General features: G+C 43.7%; 1 protein-coding gene, 1 long non-coding RNA gene and 1 pseudogene across 4 annotated transcripts in view; 2 read left to right on the top strand and 1 right to left on the bottom strand.

Annotated features, from left to right (window-relative positions):
- Nucleotides 1–82: 82 nt before the first annotated feature.
- LOC111972675 (peroxisomal N(1)-acetyl-spermine/spermidine oxidase-like) lies at nucleotides 83–6,825 on the top strand (annotated as a pseudogene).
- Nucleotides 6,826–7,544: 719 nt separating this feature from the next.
- LOC111973794 (villin-1-like) overlaps nucleotides 7,545–20,732 on the bottom strand; it is a 35,438-nt gene continuing 22,250 nt past the window's right edge. For all 3 annotated transcript variants that reach the window (XM_024001209.2, XM_070446891.1, XM_024001214.2), the window contains 15 exons: nucleotides 18,382–18,492; nucleotides 17,282–17,490; nucleotides 16,906–16,984; nucleotides 13,374–13,472; nucleotides 12,393–12,546; nucleotides 12,217–12,317; nucleotides 11,970–12,107; nucleotides 11,604–11,762; nucleotides 11,207–11,386; nucleotides 10,923–11,068; nucleotides 10,586–10,730; nucleotides 9,451–9,639; nucleotides 9,175–9,243; nucleotides 8,722–8,853; nucleotides 7,545–8,583 (listed from right to left, as the gene is read on the bottom strand). In XM_024001209.2, the coding sequence (XP_023856977.1) occupies nucleotides 8,470–8,583; nucleotides 8,722–8,853; nucleotides 9,175–9,243; nucleotides 9,451–9,639; nucleotides 10,586–10,730; nucleotides 10,923–11,068; nucleotides 11,207–11,386; nucleotides 11,604–11,762; nucleotides 11,970–12,107; nucleotides 12,217–12,317; nucleotides 12,393–12,546; nucleotides 13,374–13,472; nucleotides 16,906–16,984; nucleotides 17,282–17,490; nucleotides 18,382–18,492 (2,025 nt within the window). In that variant the 3' untranslated portion in view covers nucleotides 7,545–8,469. The remainder of the gene's footprint in view (nucleotides 8,584–8,721; nucleotides 8,854–9,174; nucleotides 9,244–9,450; nucleotides 9,640–10,585; nucleotides 10,731–10,922; nucleotides 11,069–11,206; nucleotides 11,387–11,603; nucleotides 11,763–11,969; nucleotides 12,108–12,216; nucleotides 12,318–12,392; nucleotides 12,547–13,373; nucleotides 13,473–16,905; nucleotides 16,985–17,281; nucleotides 17,491–18,381; nucleotides 18,493–20,732) is intronic.
- Nucleotides 8,497–19,293, top strand: LOC111973810 (uncharacterized). Its single transcript, XR_002878645.2, has 3 exons — nucleotides 8,497–8,598; nucleotides 9,138–9,228; nucleotides 18,411–19,293. It is a non-coding gene; the product is annotated as an uncharacterized lncRNA (long non-coding RNA).

Here is a 20,732-nt window from a genome sequence, read left to right as displayed (position 1 = left end):
GGAAGTACAATTATTGATGGTGTCAAACAACTGCAGTAGCTACACATGTAGGACTAGTCATAATGAGGTCTGGATATTCACGATGCATGACTGCAGTGCACYAATTGAGTACCACAGTATGAGTCATATTACCCATAAAACCTAGCGGTAAAACCTGGAAATGGTTCCAATCGTTTTTTCACCATTCATTTTTGCGTTGGGGATTTCAGAACTACTTCATACACCACATGACCAAAAGTATGTGGACACCTGCTCGTCGAACAACTCATTCCAAAATCATGGAAATCAATATGGAGTTGGTCCCCCATTTGCTGCTATAACAGCCTTCACTCTTCTGGGAAGGCTTTCCAGTAGAAGTTGGAACATTGCTGCGGGGACTGACTGATGCCACAAGAGCATCAGTGAGGTTGGGCACTCATGTTGGGCAATTAGGCCTGGCTCGTAGTTGGTGTTCCAATTCATCCCAAAGGTGTTCAATGGCATTGAGGTCTGGGCTCTGTGCAGGCCAGTCAAGTTCTTCCACACCGATCTCAACAAACCATTTCTGCATGGACCTTGCTTTGTGCACAGGGGCATTGTCAWGCTGAAACAGGAAAGGGCATTCCCCAAACTGTTGCCACAAAGTTGGAAGCACAGAATTGTCTAGAATGTCATTGCATACTGTAGCATCAAGATTTCCCTTCACTGGAATATTCTGGAATTTTCAACCTGTCCCTGACTGAGACTGCAATACCAACATGTTTTAAGCCGACCACCATAATCCCTGTGCCCAAGAACACTAAGGTAACCTGCCTAAATGACTACCGACCCGTAGCACTCACGTCTGTAGCCATGAAGTGCTTTGAAAGGCTGGTCATGGCTCACATCAAACCATTATCCCAGAATCCCTAGACCCACTCCAATTTACATACCGCCCCAACAGATCCACAGATGATGCAATCTCTATTGAGAGAAATGGCCCTGTTTTTTACCAGGAAAGGTAGCTCATCCACCATGACAGAAGAGGAAGTTCCAGACTGTTGGTTGGGAAACAATAACAAACAATGAGGCATGAGGATTGAGTGTTGAGGGACGGGACCACATTGTCCAAGGTGGGTTTGTGTTATGATGAACAATACATTTTCTGTCCAGATAAAGATGTTGATACAGCATTGAAAAAGGCCGGCCACTGTCCAAATGTCTCTTTGTTTTCCAGTCCAACAGGAGTGCATCCCTCAGGACATCCGGTGCGTGGACATGCTGTGCCAGTGTGATTTTCGAGCGCAAGCATCCAGTTGTGGAGATCGAGCCTGTGGATGGACAGATCAGTAACCCATCAAAAGTGACACAACAATGAATTTGTAAATATATCTGCGCAGTATGTTTGTCATATTTGTGTATGGTTCTCATGACTTAAGATTGGATGTTGAGGGACCACTTGTCACATTGTCCAAGGTGGGTTTATGTTATGATAAAAAAATGTGTTTTCTGTCTAGATAGAAAAAAAAGATCCCCCACTGACCAAATATCTCTCTTTTTTCCCCAGTTGAACAGGAGTGCATCCCTCAGACCATCCTGTGCATGGACATCCTGTGCCAGTGGGATCCGAGCGCGAGCGTCCAGTTGTGGAGACTACAGCACATCGAGCCTGTGGACGGACAGGTTAGTAACTCATCAAATATGATACAATATTGTGTAAAACATTGAATTTGTAGWTKCATCYACATTTTGACTTTATGTCCAACAAAGAAGCAGGTGCCTCTTCCAGTGAATTGGAGCTGACCTTGGACCRGGTGCCAGTGAGGATGGTCTTCACTGAGACAGTAAGACCCTCCCTCTTGATATAAAKATCCTTTGACTTCACTGCCTCTTCAATGGTKAGGTCCCTTGCACCATAGGGACACTTGACCTCCACCGCTGTGGTGGCCACAAGACCARCCGGTGAGGRTCCCAGGATCCAAGACCACATGAACCAAAGCKATGACTCCTGCACATCCATCCCTGTAGACATTTTGAATGCCTTGATGTCCTCTTCTTTGTTATCTGTGCCCCACTTTACAGACAACACCCCACCCAATGACATGCCATTCCACAGAATCTGCTTCGGAGAGGGTTCAGGGAGAGGGTTACATTTACATTTAACAGACGCTCTTATCCAGAGCGACTTGTAAAATTCACTATGTGAAACAATGTATGGTGGAAAAAGGATTGGGACAATTTTCGTGTTTGACTGCTAGGTTTTATTGGTGTTATGACACATCCTCCAGGCTAGATGGATGTCATATTTGACCATTTGTCTCCCAATGATGTATATAAACCCTGGATAGCTGACGCTATGTCTTGGCCAATAAGAGCCTTTGAAGCGGGCCGTTATTGTCATACTCCTCCTTTCAGGGCTTTGATTAATGGAAGTGAATAAGGGAAAAACAAGATCCCCACATTAAAACAGTCAACTTGTCAACAATGCCACAATGCGCGGCATATGAATGCAGCCAGCACCAATTCAAAGGATGCGAGAAGACATTTCATATGTACAGTAAATGGGTGATTCTGCATCTTCGGGCACTTTGGCACTGCAAGCTTTCAGAAATTAAAAGTCATTGAAACACCCTTTTACCAGTATTGTATTTGATTTGTCTAGAAACAATATCTGATAATGGCTGCGATCGTACTATTCAGGAATTCATATATTTCTGTCATTTTCCGCAGATAGCCATAGACACATGTAATTTCCATCACGTCATTTAAACATCKATTTTAGTTGAAAATGAAATATCATACAATTTATTTATAACACATTTCTTATACATTTGTACATTAACTTGTATTGAATATTATTTTAAGTGATTTTTAAGGTTTTCCTAATATTAATAATTCAACATGACCCCTAAATGTATAAGCTTTCCTTRGTGACAGCTGAAAATATTTATTTATCATGAAAAATTAAATATTTCCACGTAACCTTTTTGTGAGTTTATTACAACAATCATATCTATTTCCCTATCTACAACAAATCAATCATGACATATACAGTGCATTTGGAAAGTATTCAGACCCCTTGACTTTTACGTTACAGCCTTATTCTAAAATTGATTAATACATGTTTTTCCCTCTTCAATCTACACACAATACCCCATAATGACAAAGCAAAAACAGGTTTTTATACATTTTTGCAACTGAAATATTACATTTTCATAAGTATTCAGACCCTTTACTCAGTACTTTGTTGAAGCACCTTTGTCAGCGATCACATCCTTGAGTCTTCTTGGGTATGACGCTACAAGCTTGGCACACCTGTATTGGGGGAGTTTCTCCTATTCTTCTCTGCAGATCCTCTCAAACTCTGTCAGGTTGGATGGYGAGCGTTGCTGCACAGCTATTTTCAGGTCTCTCCAGAGATGTTCGATCGGGTTCAAGTCCGGGCTCTGGCTTGGCCACTCAAGYACATTCAGATACTTGTCCCGAAGCCACTCCTGCATTGTCTTGGCTGTGTGCTTAGGGTCGTTGTCCTGTTGGAAGGTYAAGCTTCGCCCCAGTCTGAGGTCCTGAATGCTCTGGAGCAGGTTTTCGTCAAGGATCTCTCTGTACTTTGCTCCGTTCATCTTTCCCTTGATCCTGACTTGTCTCCTAGTCCTGCCGCTGATAAACATCCCCACAGCATGATGCTGCCACCACCATGCTTCACCGTTGGGATGGTGCCAGGTTTCCTCCAGATGTGACACTTGGCATTCAGGCCAAAGAGTTCAATTTTGGTTTCATCAGACCAGGTGCCTTTTGGCAAACTCCAAGCAGGCTGTCATGTGCCTTTTACTGYGGAGTGGCTTCCATCTGTCCATCTGTGGTTAATTCAATTGTTGGACATGATTTGGAAAAGTACACACCTGTCTATATAAGGTCCCACAGCTGACAGTGCATGTCAGAGCAAAAACCAAGCCATTTTAAATTCAGGCTGTAACACAACAAAATGTGGAAAAAGTCAAGGGGTATGAATACTTTTTAAAGGCACTGCATATTTCCCTTGACGGAGTGATGCTGAATGTAAAAAATGCTAATACAGTCATGCAACTTTTGGAAAATCATAGAATAGCCTCTAAATATGGAAAACATGCATACAGTTTGGGCTAAACTGTTGAGCAACTGGAATTGCCTATTAATGTAACACAGTTGCAGAAGTACAGCAGGCAATAGTAAAGTGTTGTTTGGTATGTGTGCCCAAGCAATTCTATGGTGACAGGGGAAAAACGGTACCTTACCCTTCCCACCTACTTCCCCCAGGAGACAGCTTACTGCAGAATGAGTGAGCACAGTTCTGGTGGTTGTTGGTGCTGGTGAAGCAGGCATCCACCCTGGTCAAAGCAGGCTTTCAGCAGGTCCAAGTCCTGGAGGCCTCATCCACACCACCAAATCCTTTGGCCAGAATATCATTGAGCTGGGGGCCAACTGGATCCAGGAGGGCAATCCACTCTTCCAGGGGAGGCTGATGGGAGGAACTATGGGAGGACAGGCTCATTGTAATGCCTGGAATGGAATCAATGGCACGGCGTCATATGGATTCCATTTGTTTGATACCGTTCCATTTATTCTATTCAAGCAATTACAATGAGCATATCCTCCTATATCGCCTCCAACCAGCCACCACTGCTCTCTTCTTGCTAGCCCAGTTGGCGGGGCTCAGCTAGCATCATGTGGCTGCAGGTCTCCGTCACCCATAGGGACTTGTTCTTCGAGGAGAGCGAGAGGCAGCTGCTGTTGGGTGAGGTGGAGCAGGTATGTGCCCTCTTCAGTAGGTTCTCACCTCCAGCGCTTTTGATTCGGAGATGAGGCATACCACCCAGAGCTTGAGGGGCTACTTGGARGAGGAGGTCACCCAGCTGCCCTCCTGCGGCCTTAGAGGACTGCCCAGGGGTGTTTGAGTGGTGCAAGAGGAGCAAATGCATGGATGAMGCCAGGTCCTCCCTGTACGAGGTGTATGCCTTGCAGCTGGGTCACTACATGGCCTTGGAAAGCGGACTTTTTTAACTCTCTGGGTCCTGGCAGGCACTCTCCTGGACAGCCTTACCCCTGGAGCCATGCTGTGTGACAGACCAGTACACAGTATCCACTGGGCTCTGGAGAAGCCACACCCATCCAGCCAGAGTGCTCTGCCAAGGGGGCCAGTGCTTTACTGCAGACCACGTCATCGTGACCATCCCTTTAGGCTTCCAGAAAGAGAATGTGGCGGCCATGTTCAAGCAAGCCCTCCCAAAGTCCAAGGCCGATGCATATTGGACAAGATCTACCTGCGATTCGAGGACAAGTTCTGGTCCCACGACTGGGTCAGGATCCAATTGGTGTGGGACGCAGGGGCGGATGAAGAGGTATACCAGCACTCTTAGTCAGAGGGTGGGGCCTGGAGAGACATATGGTATAAGATATGTGGCTTCGACACAGTGGCCCGCCATCCCACCGTCCTCTGCGGCTGGATCACAGGCCCGGGAGGCCCGACATATGGAGAGCCTGGACGAGAAGATGGTGGGTCAGGTGTGTGTGAGGTGTGTCACGTCTGTCTATCACTCAGGTGCACAGGTCAGTGTCTATCATTGAGTGTGTGGGAGAGAGGTGTGGCCGTCACATCTCATCATTGAGATAACTGACATTCCTGTTTAACCTTTCACCCTGTCGTTAAGGTGGGGTCTGTAGATATTCTCCAACGGTTTCGCACCATAGATTATATAAATGGATAAATCCATCGATCACGTGATGCAAATTCATCCCTATGTCAAGACTTAACAGGAAGATGGCGCCAACAGACATGGTAGCTCTGCTTCTAGCTCCTAAGCAACATTGCAGTACATTTTTACATTTTACATTTTAGTCATTTAGCAGACYCTKTTATCCAGAGCGACTTACAGTAGAGTGCATACATTTTATTACATTTTTACATACTGAGACAAGGATATCCCTACCGGCCAAGAGCAGACGCTCTTATCCAGAGCGACTTACAGTAGAGTGCATACATTTCATTACATTTTTTTTTTTACATGCTGAGACAAGGATATCCCTACCGGCCAAACCCTCCCTACCGGCCAAACCCTCCCTAACCCGGACGACGCTATGCCAATTGTGCGTCGCCCCACGGATCTCCCGGTAGCGGCCGGCTGCGACAGAGCCTMGGCGCGAACCCAGCATTATTTAGTTTTTCTGTGTGTTATTTCCCACATTATTAGCCCAGAATGTTATTTTGTGCTATTACATACAGCCGGAAAMAACTTTTGTATATCAGAGCGGCGGRAACTCACCAGCATRACYARCAGGATCCAATTCGGGAAAGTTGTATTCCTGGTAGTAATGCTGGTGAGRRACGGTCGCTCRGATATCCAAAAGRTATRTCCGGCTGTATGTAATAACACAAAAAGAGCGGGAAATTTAACTTATCCCAGAGGCTGCTCCAAGACGCCATTGGCGGAGAAAAGGTATTCGGAGTGGACTTTTAGTCCGACTGAGGAGGCGTGCACACCATCCGCCACTACCGAGTATATTACTCACTGATGTTCAGTCTCTGGACAATAAAGTAGACGAGCTAAGTGCGAGGGTCTCCTTCCAGAGAGAAATTAGGGACAGTAACACTGCCCTATCCCCTCTYGACAAGAGGAATACCTATGTAAGAATGCTGTTCATTGACTATAGGTCAGCCTTCAACACCATAGTACCCTCCAAGCTCATCATTAAGATCGGGGCCCTGGGTCTGAATCCCGCCCTGTGCAACTGGGTCCTGGACTTTCTGACCCCCCCCCCCCCCAGGTGCTGAAGGTAGGAACCAACACCTCCACTTCGCTGATCCTCAACACAGGGGCCCCACAAGGGTGAGTGCTCAACCCCCTCCTGTACTCCCTGTTCACCCATGTTCACTCGCCTCAATCATCAAGTTCGCAGACGATTACCAACAATGACGAGACAGGGCCCTCACCTCTCCCTCAACGTCAACAAAACGAAGAAGCTGATCGTGGACTTCAGGAAACAGCAGAGGGAGCACGCCCCATCCACATTGACGGGACCGCAGTGGAGAAGGTGGAAAGCTTCAAGTTCCTTGGCGTACACATCACTGACAATCTGAAATGGTCCACCCACACAGACAGTGTGGTGAAGGCACAACAGCGCCTCTTCGACCTCAGGAYGATGGAGAAATTTGTCTTGGCCCTTAAGACCCTCACAAAATGTTAGTTTCAATAGTAAGCCTACCTTAGCCTACTTGCACAGTACAGGGGTTGGCCTGACTGTGAAAGACCGATATGCGATTCATCATTCAGGTCATTCAGAGTGTATGTCAGCTAACCACGTTTCCATCCACAGCTTTTATACAAGTAAAGGCAGGAGTTTGAACCGGTTCAGGGAACAGAACAGAGAAATTATTAGAGGAACAGAATCTGAACTGGAAACGAAAGTGATTTATACTGTTACGGAACAGAACTGTTTTTTAAAAGCAAGGGAACCGGTTAATAACTGTATTTTACCACACTTTGCTATTTCATTTCACATCCAATTTTAGTTATTATGATTTGCTGAAGGTATTGAACTTACACAAAGTCGGGAATATTATCTTTATTGACTGCCATTCAGCATGGCATCTGAAGGGTCTTCATATAAAGACATATTAATCTGTGTTTATCCAACATAGCAAAAACTAAATACCGCAGTAGTTATCCCCATTTGACAATCTTGAATTTCATTGATACATTAGATCTAAACATTTATATTATAAAGCATATGAAGTAACTAATCTTTATATTTCTGCATTACAACATATAACTAAGCCTTTGCGGTCCTCTGAATATTGGCATTACAAAGATKCATTTTAGATCCATTTTCAATGTTAAGGCTCATTGTGAAAATAAAGTATAGAACCAATATCATCTCCTGCTTAGTCTTAAATGCTTGACATCTACATTACATATTCAGGTAGAATTCGGTGACACAAGTAGCAATTCAGGGGAAAAGTGCTGCTTATTGTGCCTATGATAAATCTCAGATAACAAAACGTATATAATTATTCCTATCACCTACACTTTATCTCTTCATAACTTGATTGTTTAAATTACAACAGCAACATTTCAGAAACAAACAAAAAAAAGCCTAAGGCACATTAATTTGATAACCAACCTACTGTTAGCCAATCTGAGAATGTGTGACAAAACATGAGGGGCCTAATTTTGACACCGCAAAAAAGCAGTGCTAGTGTTAACCATGTCTGATATTCTCCCTATACTTTTGTTTTAGTGGATCTAATTTGGAATGATGCAAAGTCCACGCAGGGGCAATATTTTTTGAGTTTAAGGATGCACGAATAACGGTGCAAATTCAAGATACAGAATTAAGATGTATAGTTCTTGCATTCCAAACTCCCTATGAAATAGATTCCCATGAGAGTATTTGAGGAGATACAGTGTGATTTGACAACATCACGCTGCTATTTTACACTGTCAAAATGAGACCTGAGGTGTCGATATTCTTCTCCTAGAACAGACCCTTCTCTTTCTTCAGATGCTGCTGCTTCCAGGTGGGCATGGAGTAGAACTCTACCCGGGACACACCCAGGATCAGAGCAAAGTCATCATTGGACAGATACTCCTGGAAAAGATCGAGGTATGGTATAGTCCATGTTAAAATAGATGAGTGACTGACTACAATAATCAGGAATTTAGCTGACAGCTACACTGAAGTACAGACTGGCGAGAGACCAATCATGGAGATCCATTGTTATTTTACCTCCTTCTTGGTGGGGTCAACCCCATCGGGCAGGTCCTCTGTCTGGCGGTTCAACAGCTTGTCTGCGGGGAAGGTGGCCCCAACGGTGGGGGACAGCAGTGGTTCTCCAATGCTCTTGGATGTGGTTCTGTCCTGTAGCCATAAACAGACAACAGACCATTAATTTAACCAGAACAGAACATAATATCTGACTGTGGTTTCTATGATGACACAATAATTGTTTGGATTTGACTTGCCTAGGTTAGAACACCTGGTCAAATGGTAGCTAGACCTTTGGGAACTTCATTGGTGGACATGTTTTCTAATGCATATTAACATTAACACGTAAATACTGTACATTTCCTTTGGATTGCATACTGTACGTTGCACTGTGCATTTGTAAAGAATGTTTACATGAGAACTGTTTCGTAAATCAGGTGACGTCAGTGGGCTTGAGAGAGATTAGAGACTCACCACGGTGATCTGGATGATGTCGGTGGCGTCCCCAAGCTCAGCCTTCAACTCCTGGTAGGATTTCCCTCCCTGTAGATATACAAAGCAAAGCAGCTTGTTTAATTCAATCTTTTGTGCCCTGAGTAAAGAGACTTTGGTAACACTACCTGAAGCCAAGCGGTGAAATGCATCATTATGCAGTTAGAATGCATTGTTAGGCTTGTCATACGTATTTGACCCTCTTACAATATGTATTATCATCTCATAATTATCCTGACTACAAAGCATGCTACATACACTCCACATGTGTGGGTCCCAGGCGTGGAACCAGCCTGTGAAGGTGGGAGGCTCAAAGCCCTGCTTGACCAGCACGATGGGGGTGTCCACATTTCGACCACCTGGGTGGGTCCTCAGGTACTCATGTGCCGTGGGGACCACATTCTCCTTCTCTATTTGATTAGCTCCCTTGCCCAACCACAGGAACACCTGAGGAGGAAGAGGACCTCCTGTGTTTTAAAAGAACCAAACCTCCAGATCGTAGATTGATGGTAGTSCTGAGCGATTAACTGAAATGTCTTTTATTTTTCGTTTATTAAAACAACCAATTGACTGACAGCGGTTCAATTATTTTAATTCCATTTTTTTTTTTTCTTCTCCTGTGAGCTCAATGCGCACATTGCACAGTTTCTCTAGAGATAAATCAGTTCTAGCCTCAACTGTGCGATGTAGTAGGGAGTTGAAGTTTCCAACAGTCCAATAATCTACCTAGTTTAGTGCACAAAGCGTGATAATTAACTACAATGACCATAATCTTTTCTGGTCTGTGTTTCTTTTAGCCTGATACGGAAGGGACAAGAATGCGCAATCGTGAGGGCATATAGAGAGCAGCTGTTGCTTCGCGAGGCATCTCTACCTGAAAAAACATTATCAAAGTGATTTATAGTTGGTATTCAGCAGTCATAAATGTATGCCTTATTTACATTGAAGATCTACAAAATAGTGATTTTGTCAGACAGCATAGGCAATAGAGATGAGATGATGAATTGGAATGACATAATAAAGTCATCAAATAAAACATATGTAATATACACTTCAACTGAAATATTTTATGAAGTAATGTGAATAAATTATGGTTAATAAGGGAATAAGCAGTATTGAGCAGTCACTATCATCACGGAACTTTTATTCATTGTTTTGTTCTGTGTTACAGCGTTCAACCCAAATAATCGAAAAACGAAATGGAAAACCGTGATTATTTCTTAATAATCTAACTGAAACCAAACCAACCCCAAAAAGCACTAATCGCTCAGCACTAATTGATATAGACGACCAAAGGACAGTGCAGTAGTATCCTGCCTGAAGACCAAACTGAAACAACGGGGAAACACAGCACATCAGTTTGGATTCCAGGGTTAAAAAGACAGGTATTCACCATATCCCAGATGTCCAGCAGCATGATGTCATCTTCGTCCAGATCGTCCTGGTTAAAGTTGGTGACCTCCATGGCCAGGAAGCGGCCTGTCTGATTGGAGCACTCGAAGAGACGTGGGGTGATGTTGTTGTGCTCTTCCTGAAACCTTGGTAGAGACCACAGACGACCCAGGCAGAAGGCATCAGAAGGGGATGTCATTTTCAGTTACATTGTACTAGACAGTGTTTTGTTGTGTTGTACAATGGGTTTATGAATACATTTAATTTAAACCCGCTAACTGAGTTCAGTTGAATAGGGCCCTTAGGGAACTATAAAACCAAGGGATCAAGTGTGGTACCTCTTGCTGTTGGCATACTGGGTCTTGCCTCCCAGATTTACCCAGAAGTTAGCCGTCTCCTGGCCCTCTGCGATTACATGTTTTTCCCTCCTGGAGATGATGTCTGCCAGGGATTTGCCCATCTCTCGCTCATCACCACTACAGCCCTGCAAGGGATAAGAGTCATACCTGTCGCATAACTAGGTACAGCCCTTGTACTCTCCTCATCAGTGCTTAACTGGAGAACTGTTACATTGTCAAACCTGGATTACAAGTTTATGGCATTTCTCTGAAATGGTGCCTACCTTTCCGTACCACAGATAGCAGCAAGTGTCAGTGCTGAGCACAAAGACGTCGTTGGAGTTGAGGGACGAAGAGCGTGCTGGCACTTCGATGGCGCGGGTGTTGAACTCGTTGGTGCCGTGGATGTGGAAGAGACGAACTGCCGGCTGGACATGTYTAGAGTTGGCCCTGGAGCTCCCCTCCTGCAAACCATGATTACAATCTTGATGATGAGATAGGACAACATTCATGATGAGATTCCAATCACCAAGATGGAACTAGATGATGTCAAACATAATTTGGACTTTTTAATTTGTCTCGTAATTGAATAAGATCTATGTGGTCTCATATTACAGTCACCTCTTTTAAGATGAATTACTTGAAATCCCTTTTGACAAAGGAATACCATGAAGCGCCTACCTCGTAGACCACCATCTTGCCCTTGAATATGGCCATGAGGTGGAGTGGTTCTTTCCCCATGGGCACTCGGACCTGAACTGGCTCACCGTTGTACTGCTGGTCGATGTTCACGGCTTGGAAAGCAGAGGCAGCCAGCTCTCCGGTGCTCGCATGGCGACCCTACATTGTACACATCAAACACACCGTAGTTACTGTACCTTTCTGCATAAGGTTGCATGGAAATCAAGCAAGACAGAGACTAAGTCATGGAATTAAGCTCTGCTCATATAAAACATTTCTGGTATTATCAAAGCTTGATTGCCAGGCAGACAGAGAGCTATGCCGATAATGCCAAAGAGGGAATGTTGGATAGGAGGGTGTTCTGACCTGCCATATGTATAGTATGTAGTGACTCCTGTTGCTGACTTCATATTTGTAGAGGATGAGATAGCAGTCGCCTCCGTAGAAGTGGCCCAACCACTTCCTGTCCACAGGCACCAGTTCACTGTCCTCTAACCTCCACACCTGATTGGAGGAAAATGGGAAGTGTTGATTTCCATTGGATATACAGTTTAAAGGGGAGGATTATGAATAATTATTTTGTCAAAGCTAGTTATTACAGGTTGTTACCAACCTCTGCTTCGCCTGTTCCGTCATCGACCATTTTCTGCTGGGCAGCCACGTCAGGCCTTGCATGCATGGAAGTAGCATCAAACTTGATCTGCTCAACCTTGGCTGCATTGTCAAGAAAAAACATTTAGAGATACCAATGTTGGCTCATTCAGTGTTTTTTGTGTGTGACTTGCTCACCAATTTTGCCTGGACTGTTTGTGGTCCCCATCCCTACAGTCTGACCCTTCACGCTCCACCTCTGGAACAGCTGCTTGAACACGGCAGACTCGGCACCATCGTTCACCGTCTCGACGTAGGTGGAGATAGGGTAGCCCTTCGCCTTCTTGTATGCCTAGAATTACAAGATGCTTTTTAGTTGAATACAGAGGGGTCCTAAAATATCACTCCCCTCCCTTTAAAAAATAATTATATATATTTTTTTTACCCCCTTTTTCTCCCCATTTTCGTGGTATCCAATTGTTAGTAGTTACTGTCTTGTCTCATCGCTACAACTCCCGTACGGGCTCAGGAGAGACGAAGGTCGAGAGCCATGCGTCCTCCGAAACACAACCCAACCAAGCCGCACTGCTTCTTAACACAGCGCGCATCCAACCCGGAAGCCAGCCGCACCAATGTGTCAGAGGAAACACCGTACACCTAGCGACCTGGTCAGCGTGCACTGCGCCCGGCCCGCCACAGGAGTCGCTAGTGCGCGATGAGACAAGAATATCCCTACCGGCCAAACCCTCCCTAACCCGGACGACGCTAGGTCAATTGTGCGTCGCCCCATGGACCTCCCGGTCGCGGCCGGCTGCGACAGAGCCTGGGCTCGAACCCAGAGTCTCTGGTGGCACAGCTAGCACTGCGATGCAGTGCCCCTCCCTTTAAAAAAAAAAAAGTATTCTTAAATTAGGTTGGTAAAGAGATATGGGTGTCAGAGAGAGTTGAATTGGTAAGTGATTGTGTGTATCTGTGATCCAGGACCGGAAGACGTGTTTCAGGTATCCAGGTGATTTTTAGGGTTAACTTGTTTAATTATCTGGTATCTGGGTTGTACAAAAAGGGGGGAGGAGGTGATATTTTAGGGCCCCCCTGTATTCAACTAAAAAGCATCCAGGGGACAGCAAAGGGATATCAAAAGCATTGTGAAATTAAAACGTGTCAAGAGGTGCAGCTCACTTCTGCTTTATCCAAAGACTCGGACCGTTCGGCCTCGGAAGCCTTCTTTCCTTTCCAGATAAAGATCCGTATACCACCTTGATCCAACAGATAGCAATCCTGTGAAATTAGTACATTTAGATTAGATGATGTTTCACTTAATACAATTTAATTTATCGATGCCTCTACTGCCAACTAAAGAGGTTTAATGTTTGCCTAAATGAGTGTCAGCACTGCATTATTCATTGCTGCACAATTCTTGTGTGGCATAGTCAGAATGTCTGCAACCATTCTAACAGATTCAGCCCACTGGGCACACTACGACGTTTCAAGGTGGACATTTTGGTCAAATTCACCCACTCAAAAAGACAGCCATCGAAAAGCACAACCAAATTCCAATTGAAAAACAATGTCAGATAATTTGTATTTATACAACTTAATGTGCTATCACTGTGCTTCCTATAATAGCACAACCTAACCACCTGGATTGCATTTTAATATTACATTAAAAGCAGTGGTGGCTGGTGGCACTTTAAATGGGGAGGAGGGGCTCTTAATCAATGGAATGGTATCAAACACCTAGTTTCCATTTGTTTGATACCATTCCATTCACTGCATGCCCTTGCCACTGTTTCGGTAAAAAGCTGAAGGATGGGGCTGGAGAAATGTAACCGAGTCTCAAATTCATAGACAGAGCTATGGATACAAAAATTATAGTTTTACGCATGTTTTGTGGCTATACAGGACAGTGTTTGTTTACATTTACTTTGTTTAACAAACATTGGAGTAAAACAAGCTTATATTCGAGGTTCTGATTGGGTATGACAGTTGAACAAGCTAAAAGTTGTATTCTTCAAGAATGAATGGGTACATACAGTTGAGATCGGAAGTTCACATACACTTAGGTTGGAGTCATTAACCTGTTTTTCAACCACTCCACAAATTTCTTCATAACAAACTATAGTTTTGGCAAGTCGGTTAGGACATCTACTTTGTGCATGACAAGTAATCTTTCAAACAATTGTTTACAGACAGATTATTTCACTTATAATTCACATCTATCACAATTCCAATGGGTCAAAAGTTTACATACACTAAGTTGACTGTGCCTTAAACCAGCTTGGAAAATTCCAGAATATTATGTCATGGCTTTAAGAAGCTTCTGATAGCTAATTGACATCATTTGAGTCAATTGGAGTGTACCTGTGGATGTATTTCAAGGCGCTACCTTCAAACTCAGTGCCTCTTTGCTTGACATCATTGGAAAATCAAAAGAAATCAGCCAAGACCGCACAAAAAAAAGTGTAGACCTCCACAAGTCTGGTACATCCTTGGGAGCAATTCCAAACCCTGAAGATACCCGTTCAATAGTACGAAGTTTAAACACCATGGGCCCACGCAGCCGTCATACCACTCAGGAATGAGACGCGTTCTGTCTCCTAGAGATGAACGTACTTTGGTGCGAAAAGGTGCACATCAATCCCAGAGAAAAATCAGAAAGGACTTTGTGAAGATGCTGGAGGAAACAGGTGGAAAAGTATCTATATCCACCGTTAAAACGGCCTCTAACAGAAAGAAGCCACTGCTAACCGCCATAAAAAAACCATACACAGTGCCAAAGAATCGTACTTTTTGGAGAAATTCCTCTGGTCTGATGAAACAAAAATAGAACTGTTTGGCATAGACCATCGTTATGTTTGGAGGAAAAGGGGAGGCTTGCAAAAAGAACATCCATCCCAACCGTGAAGCCGGGGGTGGCAGCATCATGTTGTGGGTGCTTTGCTGCGGAGGGACTGGTGCACTTCACAAAATAGATGGCATCATGAGGAAGGAAATGAGGAAAGAAAATTGATGTGGATACATTGAAGCAACATCTCAAGACATCAGACATCAATCAGAAGTTAAAGCTTGGTTCCCAAATGGGTCTTCCAAATGGACAATACTCCAACCATACTTCCAAAGTTGTGGCAAAATGGCTTAAGGACAACAAAGTCAAGGTATTGGAGTGGCCATCCCAAAGCCATGACCTCAATCCTATAGAAAATATGTGGGCAGAACTGAAAAAGTGTGTGCGAGCAAGGAGGCCTACAAACCTGACTCCGTTACACCAGCTCTGTCAGGAGGAATGGGTCAACAATCACCCAACTTATTGTGGGAAGCTTGTGGAACTCTACCCGAAACGTTTGACCCAAATGAAACAAATTAAAGGCAATACTACCAAATACTAATTGAGTGTATGTAAACTTCTGACCCACTGGGAATGTGATCAAAGAAATAAACGCTGAAGTAAATAATTCTCTCTACTATAATTCTGACATTCCACACTCTTAAATTAAAGTGGTGATCCTAACTGACCTAAAACAGGGAATTTTTACTAGGATTAAATGTCAGGAATTGTGAAAAACTGAGTTTAAATGTATTTGGCTAAGATGTATGTAAACTTCAGACTTCAACTTTATCATGAATTTATAAGTCCAGAAATGTATGTAGCAACCGCTGATTGCCGCTTAACTTTAAGCTATTTACTGTATTATGTACAAAAGTAATAGTGAATTGTGTTTGGTTGACAACACAACCAAATATCAACATTTAAAGGAGCTGTATCTAATGCTTGGATGGTTTCATCTGAGCCACAATTTTTTCACTTACATTTTTGATTTAATTGGAGACGTGATTCCAACATATAATTTGTTKATCTGTCGGAAAGTGAATAGGCTATTTACTGTATTGCAAAAGTAATATTGAAGYAGATGTACACTGAGTGAACAAAACATTAGGAACACCTTCTCTTTCCATTACATAGACTGACCATGGGAACCCGGGGAGTGCAACTCAATATTAGGAAGGTGTTCCTAATGTTTGTTATAAACTCGGTGGTTCAAGCCCTGAATGCTGATTGGCTGACAGCCGTTGTATATCAGACCGCATACCACAGGTTTGACGAAACACTTATTTTTACTGCTCTAATTACGTTGGTAACAAGTTTATAATAGCAATAAGGCACCTCGGGGGTTTGTGATATGGCCAATACACCACGGCTAAGAGTATATCCTTATCATTTTCTCATTCTTTTATGAGCCTGATCATTTTATTATGCTTAAGCTCAGTCAATATGATTTCATGGCGTACGCCCACATACTTTAAATTGTGGATAAAAGTGCTGAAATAACAGGGTAATATCCGGAAAGTAACAGGAAACAACAGGGAAATAAGACGGCAACAACCAGATACGAATGTGGTATACAGAAYATAGCCCTACTTGGTAAAAGACCAAGTCCATATTATGGCAAGAACAGCACAAATAAGCCACTAGAAACAAGTCTATCATTACTTTAAGACATGAAGGTCAGTGAATTCAGAACATTTCAAGAACTTTGAAAGTTTCTTCAAGTGCAGTCGCAAAAACCATCAAGCGCTATGATGAAACTGGCTCTCATAAGGAGCACCACAGGAAAGGAAGACCCAGAGTTACCTCTGCTGTAGAGGAGAAGTTCATTAACTTTAACATGCTTCCTCCCCTTTCCATGATTCCATGATTGACAAGGAGTCTGACCTCGTGATTCAACAGGTCCTGAGACAGAGGCTTCACTGCTACCTCCTGCACCACAAGGTTCCCCTGGGCATCTGAGATACTGCACAGAACAAACATGTTATTTTTCAGAATAATTCTATAATAATGAGAAGCGTGCCAACCGGGTAACATACTGCGTGATGGCTAACTCTCACTAGCTAGTTCACATCTGCTACAGTATATGTCTATGACAGGTCATCCGAGGTTATAATGTCTATGACAGGTCATACAAGTTTATAATGTCTATGAAATGTCAGTCATAAGAGTTTATAATGTCTATGACAGGTCACAAAGAGCTATAATGTCTATGACAGGTCCTAAGGAGGTTATTAACATCCCTGAAGTGGTCAGCACTCACTGGAAGAGCTTGACGCTGGACCTCAGCTTCTGGTCGACCACGTCATCAGACGCGATGCTGTCCCTGATGTCTCGTCTCGTCTCTCCCAGGTGCTGCTTCATCAGCTTCATGGCCTCCTCGGAAGACTTCTCATCATCACCTTCCACCACGCTAACCTGCGCCCGTCCCCCTCTTTCCCTGTCACGGATGTCCTTGGCTAGAGTCATCCCCTGCAAAGAACAACAACCGCTACAACATCAACCTTACAGAACAGTCAACTTTCACGATTTTTCTACCCCACTGAGCCATTGGAACCACAATCCAGTCTTCATTTTATGCTTTTCCATTCTGTAAGGGCTAGGTTTATAGGCAGAGGTCTTTCTACTTAGGGGTCTTGTTTGAATACTTAAAAAATATACCCTTTCTCACTTCTCTTCCTCGTGGTTATCACTGATCTTGTAAAGGAGTGCGTAACTGGCTGCAGGGAAGTTAGGCGCAGGAGAGCAGAAATGGTTAGCAAACGGAGCCCTTTATTGAGGCGAACAAAACACGGCACTCAGAAAACTAAACACACACGGGTTACAATAACCCGCCGCAAACCAGCCTGGAGTACACATACATTTACACATTACAATTCCACACAGACATGGGGGGGAAACAGAGGGTTATATGCAAGACGAGTAATGAGGGAATGCAAACCAGGTGTGCGGGAAAACAAGACAAAACAAATGGAAAATTAAAGGTGGATCGGCGATGGCTAGAAGACCGGTGACGTCGACCACCGAACGCCGCCCGAACAAGGAGAGGGACCGACCTCGGCGGAAGTCGTGACAGATCTGATATGCCTGGAGGTGTGAAGGCAATGTAGTTTGACCCATGATTTCACCTATCACACATTCATTATGTACCAAAGTAAAGAAAAAACTAAAAATGCCACCCCTCCACTGTTTCAGTTCCTGAAAACTTGGGGCGGTAAAATCCTGATGCACAGATGGGAACTAAACTTTCCCGAGATCTGTCCATTTTGCTCACAGCGTTTAGATGAAGAAATTGTCACCCATAAAGTGATGTTCAACTAGTACTGTATTTCTCTATAGCTGTGGTCTAAAATGTCTCCTTACCTTGAGTCTTTCCATACGGTTGCTCTTAGGTCCGTTCCACTGGATGATGAGGTTGCCCAGGTCAAGCAGGAACACATCCCCCTTGTTGAAGCTGCTCCAGCTCATGTCCACCTGGATGGTTGGATGGATGGTGATGGAAACGGTGATGGATGGGGATGGAAAGGACACACAGATTAATTTCATTATAACATTCCCTGAATTTTATTAACAATATGATACAAACAGCAACAGGAGAGCAGTTGTCGAATTGAGGCTTTTACTCGATGCTGACATGGTTATATCAAGTAACATAGGGGGTACAAAGGCACATTCCTCCTCATATTTGTCCTGTTTTTAAATTTTCAGATGTTAAATTCATGACTAAACGTAATTTCTAAGCCCACGTTTTATCATTATTATTTACTAAACGATCGGTCAGAGGTATTTGGCAGAGGGGGCACACTAACTGGATCAGGAAAAGAGTACCCCCCTCTATTCTCCCTAGGAAGTGGTTCCTTCCAAGGTGCACGGAGCAAAGAGATGCTTAGTCAGGTCACTAGATACTTTAGTGACTAGTGAGTGCCCGTATCGTCAGTGGAGGAGGAGAGAGAGAGTGACACACACACAGCGTTTTACTTGATTTTAGCTGACGGAGGTATGCTTGTAAATTAATTTTCTCAATTTATGTAGCCTATTGATTCCTTCTTGATGAATAAATAAAATGTAAATGTTGTTTCTCTTTAATACTAGCCACCTAGCAATTTTATGAAGATGGCTTCAGCTAACCAGCTAAATAGCTTCCCAGTCTCCCAACCTCATAACTATGCAAACTCCTAAGGCATAAAACTTCTTAAACAATCAATGTGCATCATTCATTAAAATGACAATTGAACAGATAAAGAGGTAAGCTTAGATACGTTATCAAGACAGGAAATATATACAGTGCATTCAGAAAGTATTCAGACCCCCTACACAATACCCTGTAATGGCAAAGCAAAAACAGGTTTTTCGAAATAAAAAATCTGAAATACCTTATTTGCATAAGTAATTCTGATTTTGAAAGGAACACACCTGTCTATATAAGGTCCCACAGCTGACTGTGCACGTTAGAGCAAAAACAAAGCCATGAGGTCGAAGGAATTGTCCGTAGAGTTCTGAGACAGGATTGTGTCGAGGCACAGATCTGGGGAAGGGTACCAAAAATTGTCCGTCTCATTGAAGATCCTCAAGAACACAGTGGCCTTCACCATTCTTAAAAGTAAGAAGTTTGGAACCACCTAGACTCTTCCTAGAGCTGGCCGCCCGGCCAAACAGCAATTTGGGGAGAAGGGCCTTGGTCAGGGAGGTGACGAAAAACCCGATGGACACTCTGACTGAGCTCCAGAGTTCCTCTGTGGAGACGGGAGAACCTTCCAGGAGGACAACCATCTTTGCAGCACTCAATCAGACCTTTATGGTAGAGTGGCCAGACGGAAGCCACTCTACAGTAAAAGGCACATGACAGCCCGCTTGGAGCAAAAATGCACCTCAAGATTCTCTGGTCTGATGAATGCCAAGTGCCACGTCAGGAGGAAACCTGACACCATCCCAATGGTAAAGCATGGTGGTGACAGCATCATGCTGTGGGGATGTTTTTCAGCGACAGGGACTGGGAGACTTGTCAGGATCGAGGGAAAGATGAATGGAGCAAAGTATAGAGAGATCCTTGATGAAAACCTGCTCCAGAGAACTCAGGACCTCAGACTGGGGTGAAGATTCTTCTTCAAACAGGACAACGACCCTAAGCACACAACCAAGATAACGCAGGAGTGGCTTCGGGACAAGTCTCTGAATATCCTTGAGTGGCCCAGCCAGAACCTGGACTTTAACCCCATCGAACATCTCTGGAGGGACATGAAAATAGCTGTGCTATCGACACACCCCATCCAACCTAACAGAGCTTGAGAGGATCTGCAGAGAAGAATGGGAGAAACTCACCAAATACAGGTGTGCCAAGCTTGGAGCGTCATACCCAAGAAGACCCGAGGCTGTAATCGCTGCCAAAGGTGCTTCAACATAGTACAGAGTAAAGGGTCTGAATACTTATGTAAATGTTATATTTCAGTTCTAAACACCAGTTTTTGCTTTGTCATCATGGGGTATTGTGTGTAGATTGATGAAGGGATTTTTTTTGTTGTTGTCCATTTTAGAATAAGGCTGTAATATATTAAAATGTGGAAAAGTCAAGGGAATATTTTCCAAATGCACTGTATATATACACATTTCTTTTACATAAAATGAGGCATAACGATTATGGCTCTAGATTTCAGGAAAAAGCTGTTTCAGGTGTTTGAAAAATGCTAAATTATTCAACCCCCCTCCTCAATTCTTAC

This window comes from Salvelinus sp. IW2-2015, linkage group LG2 (genome assembly GCF_002910315.2).
Source record: "Salvelinus sp. IW2-2015 linkage group LG2, ASM291031v2, whole genome shotgun sequence".
NCBI lineage: Eukaryota > Metazoa > Chordata > Actinopteri > Salmoniformes > Salmonidae > Salvelinus > Salvelinus sp. IW2-2015.
The sequence above is the reverse complement of the archived record's forward strand: the minus strand, read 5'-3'. Positions and strand labels throughout refer to the sequence as shown.